At 37.8% G+C, this 11470-nt stretch overlaps 1 protein-coding gene across 4 annotated transcripts; it reads right to left on the bottom strand.

The window, feature by feature from the left end:
• Positions 1-7300: 7300 nt before the first annotated feature.
• Positions 7301-11470, bottom strand: LOC139664048 (uncharacterized). Of its 4 annotated transcripts, none has more exons than XM_071542862.1 (9): positions 11376-11470; positions 10755-10834; positions 10276-10644; positions 10135-10164; positions 9758-9796; positions 9473-9575; positions 8901-8975; positions 8584-8665; positions 7301-8468 (listed from the first exon to the last, which is right to left on the bottom strand). In XM_071542862.1, the coding sequence occupies exons 2-9, from the start codon at positions 10831-10833 to the stop codon at positions 8394-8396; spliced, it is 852 nt and encodes a 283-aa protein (XP_071398963.1). In that variant the 5' UTR covers position 10834; positions 11376-11470; the 3' UTR covers positions 7301-8393. The 4 variants fall into 4 exon arrangements, with proteins under 4 accessions (XP_071398963.1, XP_071398981.1, XP_071398972.1 ...); XM_071542880.1 differs by having other exon boundaries at positions 8901-8968; XM_071542871.1 differs by having other exon boundaries at positions 10755-10815.

The following is an 11470-nucleotide window of genomic DNA, read 5'->3' as shown; positions in this document are numbered from 1 at the left end:
AGTATGACGAAATCTATTTTTTATATAGCTGTTGTAATTTTAAAATGCTTGGTTCCTGAATTGCAGAAAAGAAGTGTCACATTTTGAAATGTGGACATTTTGTGCTCTGCTATATCAGTGACAAAGTCACAGTGGTCTTTCCCACAATAATTAGAGCAGAACATATCAAGTCTGACCTCGCACTGAACTTGCGCGTAACTACAGATGTGGTGACTGCCCTATTAGAGGAATTAGTGGAGACCGAGGCATGTGCAGTGGCCCATATAACCTTGCTGGAGGTTGGGCATCTGCACACTGCACACTGACAAATTGTGTAATGTTGTTGCAGGATTTGTTGTCTTTTGTGCCATAATTCATACAGAAGTCCAGTTCAGATGTCAGAAAGAACGATGTAGTCTACTAACCTATGGATGGTGACTATAGAGGCCAGCAGAGGAGCAATTGATTAAGTATAAAACTAAGGAGGAGACAGGAAGACACAACTCCTTACAAAAACTATATGATCAAGAAGACAAAACAAGATGGAGCTGCACGTCTGTGGAATTTTGGTGTTCCTCTTAGCTGATGGTGGTGCAGTTTTTCAGTGTGTTGAGTCATTCTTTCACCCTGCAGCCACCGACCCAGGAAACTCGTGTGGTGGGGCAGCTGTAGGTGTGAGGGACGCCCACATAACACATTTGTATTGAAGACACCCTGAGAGGTGTTGCTTTCATATCAGTTATAATTACCTGGTACATCATATGATACACTGAACAAAGTAATGAGTACAAGAAAGCCTATATTGTAAAATGATTTATATGTTGAATCAAAAGACAGCAGCACTACATGCAGATGGTATTTACTAATGCATCAGCTAAAAGAGCAAAAGAGAAAAAAATTCTTTGTGCTGTGGTAATTTTGGAAAAAACCCTGTACCGCTAGAAAGTGTGTTACTGGTGAAAATGAGAGGAAGACAGAGGGGAAGTTGCTTGCCCCACTTTGGCCTGTAGATAACGGTGCTGAAGAGATCACATCACACTCACATGCAGACACACACACACATGCACGCACGCACACACACATTTATCCAAACCATAGCCTCTCAACCCTAACCGCTGAATTGCATTACACTAGCTTCAACCAGACCCTATTCTAACCCTGAGCCCAATCCTAACCTCAAAATGACCATAAAGTGAGAACTGAGAGATTCTCTTGACTTACCAATACAATGATACCATTTCATAGCATTCCCACATGAGTGAATGGAGAGTGACGATGCAGTGTAGGCCAGTGTGTGTCATGTACAGGAAACTTGAGGTTTAAGGCTAAGCCTAAGCTACAGTCCTCTGGGTCTTTTATGTATTCAGCTAATTCAATCCTTCATTTGAATCAGGAAAATGTTCAAACTGAAGACAAGCAGTAAATGTGGGTTGATGCCGCACTATTGTGTTTCTTGCTTTCATGCAAACATATCTATAACAGTACATAAATACACAAAGACTAGTATGCATTTAAATAGCATTTAATCTTAATTAGATGCATTGAATCATGTTGACAGGAAAGTTTTTCTTTGATGGTCCAAGACAAATTTCTCTATGGAGACCTATCTAATATAAGAAAGAAGCATTTGCAGTGAACTGTAATCATTATTAGATAGCACACCAGATATGCAGTGAACTGTAATCTTTATTAGATAGCACACCAGATATGAAGTAATGAATTACTGATAGTGAAGTTGACATTGGTTTAAGAGAAGACAGCAGTTTCTGTTCTTTCACAGGACGTTGCAATATACTGGGAAATTTTCAGTTTTTCTATGTTTATGGCAATGCAGTAGAGATCTTCAAAATTAGACTTAGTTTCTAGATTGGCTCTTGGTAAAACATCACTGGGGCCCCACAAGGTCTCCCTCTTTCACAGTGGGCTCAGGACCAGCTGTGGCATTCAGTGGGGTTTCTGTATGGACAGTAAACAACAAATTCAGTTCATTTTATTAAGTGATGCAGTTTCTAAACTTCTAGAAAACGGTATTTGATAATAATTAATTTGTTTTGTGATATTGACGTGCAGGGTAGATGATGATGATGATGATTTTCTGTGTCATGCACACAAAGTGCCCAACCCTCATGGGTTTACAAGACACCAAAGTTACCGTTGCAGCAGCCATACATTTCAAAACATTTCTTATAACAAGATTACCGCTTATTATACAGCTTATTATACAGCTCGGTCTTAAACAAAATATTCTGCCTTCTCTCCCAAGCTTGACAAATAAAATCTGCTACACAATAGGTTCCCTTCTTGAAACACAACTCAAGTTTTTCATAATCATTCAACCCAAAGAAATCAACATAAATAGAGGACATTTTACTAAAAAGTACATCCCTTATGTCCTCGTAGACAGGACAGTAAAACAAAAAATGAACCTCGTTCTCAATTTCACCTAACTCACATAGCAAACAAAGTCTGTCCTCCTCTGCAGTGGCATTAAACCTGCCGGTCTCTAGGGTAGAAAGGGATAATCCTATTATTTCAGGTACTGGACTCACCTATTAACTGGACAACTGTGGAGCTCTTCACCCTCTGCCCTCCTCTGTACATTACTGAGCAGTTTAAAAGCTTGTTATGGTCAGTGGCTAGAAGTCGAAATTTTAGGGTGGATGTTGTTTCCCACTTCCAGTTATTCAGCTTCTTTGATTGGACTTGGATTGTTCCAGAGCGACTCCAGAAGAAACGAGGGAGAAAAGATGGGCAGGAATGAGACACAGAGCAGGAGGCAGTTATCACAGCATCCAGCTTCAATTCACCACATAGAAACAGGGACGGAGCCAGTGGAGAGCCTGCTTGAAATAAAGGTTTGAAAATGATACAAACATGAATCATAATGTGATGAATCAAATCTGAAAAGGTTATTCTTTTGCTTAGGTGTATTTCCTCGATAATAATCAGAATAATCTACACATTTGTTCAGACATCTGGAATAATACTCACGCATAACCTCAATGGACACCTTGTGGTCTTTGTAGGAGAAGCTTTTGTACTCTGGCATTGCAATCCTGAAATAGAAAGGGCCGGTATCGCTGAGCCTGACACCATCTATGCGCATGGTGCAGTTAAGTGATCTTAGATCTCCCAGTAATTGGGTTCGTTGTCTGTACTCCCGGGGCAATAGCCACTTACGGTCAGTACTTGAGACTATTCTGGGTCCGGTTATCCAGAATCCCTTCCACCTGCTAAGGATTTTCATGGGGAAGGGGTCGGGGTATCTGTAGGTGCAAGGAATAACCACACAGGACCCTTCCAGGGCAGAAATCTTCTTGGGTATGTTTGCTGTCCAGTCCCGGGGAGAGGACCCGACATCATGGATCACTGGAGACAAGAAAAGACATTTATTCATTCAATTATCTGGCTACTATCTTGAGATAAAGGATCTCAATTTGAGGAGACCTTGGTTGAACATTATTAAGTGTGAGATGCACACCTCACACAGTATTTCATGCAACCACTGATAAAGATAACCTTAAATGATGCATTACCTACAGTATTTGAGACTCACCTCGTAACAGCAGACAGGAAAACAACAGTTTCAGCTCCATCACAGTTGACTGAGGAAGCGAAAAATCAAGTTAAATGAAAGAGGCCAAAAATAAAAAATAAAAACATTTTAAAGAGTAACTACACGTGTGTTTGTCAATATATTTTTGCACACATATCAATCATTCACTCACCTCTAAGTGGGATTCCCTTTGACAGATGAAATGTGCTCTCTACTCCAGTGCAGGTGAGATTTGGACGCTCTTACTTGAGTCAATGGGTGTCATGTTTTATAGTCTGGTTCATCCCTCCAAATTGCAAGTGTTAGCAAAAGTTTACAAAGTGTTTATCACATACTGTGCATTTTTTGGGTTTGTACAACATACAACAGAAGGCTAGATGGCGGAGAGTGTTGCAATATGTGATTACATTTTAGTTATTTATCCATTGTTAAACCTTTTTTCATGAACAACTGGTTACAGAAAGAAATTCCACAGAACAATGAGTTCCAGTGATGGAAGGATGTTACAGTTAGCCAAATAGCAGATGAGACAAACATGAGATAAAAGAAAAACATGAAAAAAGTTAACAAAAGGTTTTGTGAGGAAAAAGGCCATCACATGATCATCGCTGTAGTTTGCGTTATGGCTTTTACCCATCAATTAAAGTTATTGAAGTATTTTTAAAGGGAAATTTGACATTACTTATATTCTCTGCTGACTTCCTCAATCATACTTAAATGTTAGGTTGCATCGTCCATTCCCCATTTCACAGCTTTGCTGTTATAATTTGGTCCTTGTATCACATATTTTGATAGGTCATGCGATGCTGAGTCAAATGAGATCATAAAACCTCACAAAGTAATGGAAAATTCAGTGTTTTTTCATTGATATGGAAATAATATAAAATACATCTATCAGTTTCAGCACAAACTATACAACCCCTTGTTGAGCGTATTAATCCAGTTGCGATTTAAAAGTTATTAACTGAAAGAAACCAGGAAGTTACTTCTCTCAGTTTGCAACAATAGATTACATTATGCATACAGTATAGCCTCATATGTGTGTCTATCAACAGGTATTTATTTTAAAATTTGATTTGCTCCTAGGAGCAGCTGAAGATAGTGCAACCATAATTACATACTGTATCTCACAAGGTGTTTTACAGTATGCATTAAACAACTGTTTAGTTTGGTCTGTCGTAGCACAGAAATTATAGAGATGCATGAAAAACGACATGCTAACTACATTATACTAATATTTTCATTTAATTCTACTCACTAATTACACAGAGTCTGAAAGCAGTCTGAGACAAATCTTGTGAGGACAGCAGACTCTCTGCTGTTGTTGACGTCTTCACTCTTGTGAGAAGGCTACAGTATGATGATAAGCCGATGCCCAGTATACAGGACACACGTATGTGAACCAAGGTCAAGGAGCTCTGCAATTATTCCTCACCAACATCTTTCAACTATTCAGCTTCTCTTGTTTGGAATAAAGGAGAGAATAAAATTAAATATATTGGTATTGTATTGGCTTGCTGTATTCACTCTGTGGATTTTTTTTTTCAATAATGAGAAAGCACATTGATATTGTAATATCTCATACAGGGTGGAAGATCAACAACAACAGAGCCTTCACTAGCCCCTACATCACTGACCATACAGGTCTACACAGTAAGGCAACTGTCCATGGTTGTGTAGTTGAGTTTACATTGGATTGTCTCATCTCATAGAACAAGATGCTATTTGTCCAACAGGCACTACTGTATCTGTCAAACTATGCGTAGATAATACCACAAAATAATATGAGTGCAGGTTTAAGGGGGCAGTGACAAATATGAGCATAAACAGGAAACCTGGGGCTTAACTGGCGAGAAGGCTAGACCTCTGTTGCAGCTAATGTGACAATTTAGTAGGATCAGGAAAATGTTGAAATGAATGGCATATTGCTAATTTGGGTTGATAATAAGCAATTCATTTATAATGAATGTGGTTATAGTTACTACAGAGACTATTATTATTTTTTGCCATTCCATTGTCTGATAGTGTTCTAGCCGGGGGGGAAAAAAACCTAAAAACTAGTAGTTAAAACAAGCAGCATTAATGCAAAATTGCTTCTTGTCAAAATCCTCTTATTTTTACTGATTGGAACATCAACCATGGAGTAATGAAAAGCTGGTACTGAAGTGCTGAACAGACTGAAGTGGAGACTGGTTGAAAATTCCTGGGTGTTAATGTCAGTCTAGTCACTGTCACTCAGCTGTGGTGAGCAGGTTAACCATCGAGTTTCACAACACTTCCCTCTTTCACACTTTACTAATGACCAATTCAGTGGGGTATCTGCATGGTAAGCAAAACATGTATAACAATAATCACTAGATCCCTTCAATCAACAAAACATTTAATAGCAAATCCAGTTCTATTAATTAAACTATGCATGTGCTGATTATTTAGAAAACAGCACTGCTTGAAAAGTATCATGACACGCTCTATTCATTGGATAGCAATCTATGTTGTTATGCTTAGAAATCATAGAGATTAATGCTAAACTCCATAATACTAGTATTTTCCATTAATTCTCCTCAGTAAGCATCATAATACAGAGTCTGAAAGCAGTCTGGGAAGCACTTGCAGTAGAGGGAGCGATGTTGATAAGCCAGTGCCAGTATTCAGGATTCAAACTGAGAAACTGAAAATGAGTGGGAGAACACAGTAGAGCCTTCACCAACCTCTACACCACTGATTATAGTCATTTATGGTATAGGCTACTGCTGTGCAGTTCAGTTTTTCAGCAAGTCTGTACTGAATTCAATGAATTAAGTATTGTTTTCCATTAAGACAATCATAAGTCAGAGACATAGTGAAAAATACCGCCCAATTCAGTATAGGCTTGAGGCAACAGTGACCCACATGAGTGTATGAAGGGTGACGATGCACTGTAGGCCAATGTGTGTTATGAACAGGGAATTTGGGGTTAAAGCAGAGCTGTTACAATGATACGTTTATCTGATAATGGTTATGTTGTGCCACATATGTCTGAAACAATATATTTACAAAACTATTATAGTCATGTTTGCATGAAATTAAGCAACATAAAAACTTAAGCAGAGCATGGAACTAAAATGACTGAATGTAATCAGTTTCAGTATTTTCCTAAATTTGCTGAGTACATAACACATAGAAGACTGCAACCGTCATGCCAGTTAAGAGTGCTGAGTTATCCATTTCTCTCAACTCATTCAAATGTGTTCTTAGTGTGATCTCAGCCAAGGACAAGGAGCATACATATAAGTAATATTTATTGTTTAATAGATATATTAAATTGTGGTGACAGACAAATACATTTGAAGAAAGAAGCATTAAGCATGTAAAAACAGACTTTTGGCAAAAAGCACTCTAATCATGGATAGCACACCAGACATAAAGCGTAGTTAAAATTTGTTCAAGAAGAAGCAGTAGTTTCTATTCGGTATAGGACAATGCACTGTACTGGGTTTCTGTGTTTCTCTGTGCATGGCAATGCAGTAGGAATCTGTAGGGAGCAGCGTAAACATCACTGCAGCTTCACAGTGGGCTCTGAACCCAGAATCCCGTGCACCTGCTAAGGATTTTCACTGGGATGGGGTCCGGGTCGGGGTATCTGTAGGTGCAAGGAATAACCACAAAACCAGCCACAAAACCAGCAGAAATCTTTTGTGGATATGTTTTCTGTCCAGTCCCTTGAAGCGGACTGGACATCATGGATCACTGAAGTCAAGAAAGGAAATCTGTTTACACGTGAATCCTTTATTCTTGGTATAGACAGCAGCGAATGTCACATCATAAACATAAACACATCATAAAGTTTCAGCTCCATCACAGATAACTGAGGAAGTGAAATGGCAAATTAAAAGTCTAAATAAATAATAATAAAAAAAATGTATTGTGCCTCAATTATGTTTCTTATAATAATATTTAGATTCTTCATATAGATTTTTCATTCACCTCAATATTGGGTTGTTTTAGATGGTTGAAATGTGCTTTTAATTTCAGAGTAAGTGATATTTGTGCACTTTTTGGGTGTCAAGTGAATTCCTATAACCGCCCCCCACCCACCCCCTTTTTAAAAAATGGATATTTACAAAGTTTTTACTTCAGAGTCATCAGATTTTCACAGCATACAGGAGAAGGCTACAAATACATTGTTACAATATGTAATCATTTTTTGGTATATATTGTTGCAAAACGTTTTACTTGACTGCAGTTAAACTGAAACTCTCACGAAAAACATCTGATTGCAGAAACACATTTCCAAACACAGAATTCCAGTCAAGGAAAAATGTTACAATTAGCTTACAAAACTGATGTGGTAAATGCATGATATCATTTCTTGTGCAGCTCAGCAGTCGAGCAGAGCACCGACACTGGTCACACTCGATTCTCACTTGGGCCGCCCATACTAAAACTGCGCTCACAGTACGACAAAATATAAGGAATGAAAAGCAACAAACGTAACACAGAACATCATGTGGTCATTTTAAAGGAATGGCCTTAAAAGAAAATAAAACTTATCTACATAATGAACCAAACAAACTTGTGTTTTGCAAATCCGCTACTTCTCTTCCCTGCCTTCATCCAGCAACTAAGCCAGTAAATGAGAAACCAACCAGACTGTGCTCTTGCCAATTCTGAGAGGTTATACCATATATAGTCTAAAATCACAAGAAGACAGAGGGGAAGTTGTTCATCTTCTGGATTCTGAAGCCCATGCATCCTATGCACAAAGGCACATATTCACATAGGCACACGCATATGTACACAAAACAATGCAGAATATAAAAAGATGTTATTTAACATGAAGTTCATGCCTCAACAGAATTCTGAGATGTGGCTTTTTTTTTTACTTTTTCAAATAATCTACATTTGCATATACGTTGTCTGTTTGATCCAGGCTGCCCCTCTGATCAGTGGCGGACTGCAAAGAGAAAAGATGTCTTTTAGTGTGAAAAAATATTTATGGAACTTCTCAATTCATTTTGTTTCAGCTAATATCTTAAGATATTAAAACTCAGCTGAGGGGGGCATCGTACCTGAACATTGATATAAACAGGTTCATCAATGACCTTCGGTTGAGAAACTTGCTTGCTGTCTTGATTTTTGGTAGATTTTTCTCTGAAAAGACAGAATAGAGCAATTGGGTGATGAAGTCTGCAGTTTACATGTATAATCTTAAATCGAATAACTCTGTTTTCACTAGAATCAGACATATACAAACATAAATCTCCTGTATCTAGTGTTAAATTATGGTTTCTGAATTGCTCACACATATGAAAATATTGCTGAAAAAATTGTCTTTTATTCTAATTCTAACAACATAATTGTTTGGAGACTTTATCTTGAGACAAACCTCTTGGCTTGGGTTGATGATGCTCTGCTAAAATTTGCATAATATCCAGATTCCTCCCGGGTAACAGCCTGGGACCTGTGAAAACAGGTAACTGTGATATTCTATAAATATGGAGAAAAGCATACTTTTGTGAAAATAATGGGCTAACACTTTACAATAGCTCATACAACACAATAGCCTTACTCTAGCATATTAACCTATGCCCAAAAGCTATTTAGGAACACAATAAAACTGTGCCAGTACCTAATGAAAATTTCCCTAAAACATTGTGATGAAACAATGTAGGAACACATTTAACATTTCCACACATTGTACTTCCACTGTGTTATTTAACCCTCGATTATGTATTGGGGAGAAGTACTTATGTATTATTGGGTACTTACAATAAGGTTGCTGTAAAGTGTTGCCCAATACTGTATAGAATCAGTAATAGTTTAGCTAGTTTACAAACAGCAAGCAGAACATATCAAGAATAATTCTGAGCCTCAAATCCAATCATGAAATAGAAATATTTTTACTAGTGGCAAGCCCCACATTCAGCTACTCAGTCAGTGAGCTAAAAGTGAATTCACCTTTTACGTTTTCTGTAGTAAAAAACTCCACAAAGTACAAAAATGACGATCAGAACTGCAGCGATTGGAACAGACGTGGCGATATAGATCGATGTTCTAGGCACTGTGGATAAGATTCAGATATTTATTCAAAATATTAGTGTACAGTTTACTATTCTCAGAGAGTAAATTGCTGTGAACAATGATCTTTTCAATGAAGGGCCTTCAATTTGGGATTCAGTGCGATGCTAATCACGAGTCTGAAACTCGCCAGAGAAACAAACCCTGTAGAAAGGATAAACTTACTTTTTGTGAGTTCAGATGGATCAGTGGTTGATACCTCATCTGAAAAAGACACAAAAAACTGAATATTCATGCTGCGGCTTTCATTATAATGTGTATTACAATACACATTTATACACAATTATAATGTCTGTAGAAAGGCTAAACTTATTGGTTGTGACTTCAAGTGGGGCATTGGTTGATACACTGTCTGAAAAAGTAAAAAAAATAATAATATTTTTATTACATCTCCCTAGGTGAGGCTGCTTTTATTATAATTACCTGGGCCTTTTTACACAGCCAAAGGAATAGGAAATCTTAAAAACTATTGATGAGCGAGCCTAAACTAACCTGCAAATTGTATGAACGTAATTAAAAAAAGGAAAATCTGAACATCATACCTGTGAATGGGGCTGAAGTACCACCAGGCCCTGTAGAGGAAATCACGTGTGCAGTATAATTTGTAAATTTCCCTTTACTCAAGCAAATATACATATATCCTTGCAATGAAAACATCCTGCTGTCTATCATTAGAACCTTACCAGACACAGTAATGCGGACAGATTTCTTGTAATTGTAGAAGTCATTTCCTGTAGCAATTCTCATATAGATGCGGTCCACATTATGGCTGATATTCTGGATCATAAGAGAGCAATCTTGATTATTAATATCACCGACGAGGTGCGTCCTTCCTCTATACTCCTCAGTCACATAGGTGTCATTTGGATGAAAGATGAATGCGTTAATGTCGTTGTCCCCGGTCGTAATCTTGCTCCTCTGAGATATTTTCCAGTAAACTTGAAGCTTGTGAACATTTTCTGCAGGCTTCTTATAGGTGAAATTACATGGTATGGTCACATCAGAGTGCAATGGTGTATTAACATCTCTGACATTAATCATGTACTTTTGACCTGTGTTAAAAAAAAACAACAACCAATTAATATTTTTAACAGCGCTTATTTCATGAGATAAAATTCAAAACAAATAGACCGGTCACTGTGGAACACAATATGCCACCTACCATTTGTATCAGAGGCCAGGATCAATATGAGGCTCAGCTCAATCAATGGCCGCAGTTCCATCTGATCCAAGAGAGACATTCTGAAGTTAAAAGACGTAAAACTGAAATGTTCAATCGAGTCTAGTCTAGTCTTGTTTATTTATATAGCCCTTTATCACAAGCATGTCTCAAAGGGTTTTGAATAGCATCATATACAGTGCATGTCATATACATACTACATCATATATATACAGTACATACTACATATCCACATATACATCCTATACTGTGTCATATAGGTTACATATTTCATATACATCATACTATACATCACATACTATGTCATATACATAATTTTTATTAGATTACATACATCATATACCATAATACACAAACAGACTCATGCCTATGGGCAATTTAGAGTCTTCAATCCACCTGACCTGCATGTCTTTGGACTCGAACCGAATCGAGTTAGTTTACAACAGTACTTTTCACATCTGGTAGTCTACATACTGCACAGGAGTTTGGAGTCAAGCTGACTATAATCTGGCTTTTACACCGTACAATGTTTCCACAGACGGATCACTGTCATCCATTCACTGCTGCCGGGATATCCAGCTCTAGAATGAAGCGGATACTCACTGTGGGAGTTGAAGTCCTTAATGGGATGCCACAAGGATAGACACAGAAGAGGCTATGGTGCTTTGATGTGCTCTACCAACATGCCTTAGATCTTG

The sequence above is a fragment of the Centroberyx affinis genome, unplaced genomic scaffold (assembly GCF_046629955.1).
Source record: "Centroberyx affinis isolate AG114_WGS23_722 - 3 ecotype Tasmania unplaced genomic scaffold, CSIRO-AGI_Caff_v1 ptg000230l_1, whole genome shotgun sequence".
In the NCBI taxonomy this organism is placed as follows: domain Eukaryota; kingdom Metazoa; phylum Chordata; class Actinopteri; order Beryciformes; family Berycidae; genus Centroberyx; species Centroberyx affinis.
The sequence above is the reverse complement of the archived record's forward strand: the minus strand, read 5'-3'. Positions and strand labels throughout refer to the sequence as shown.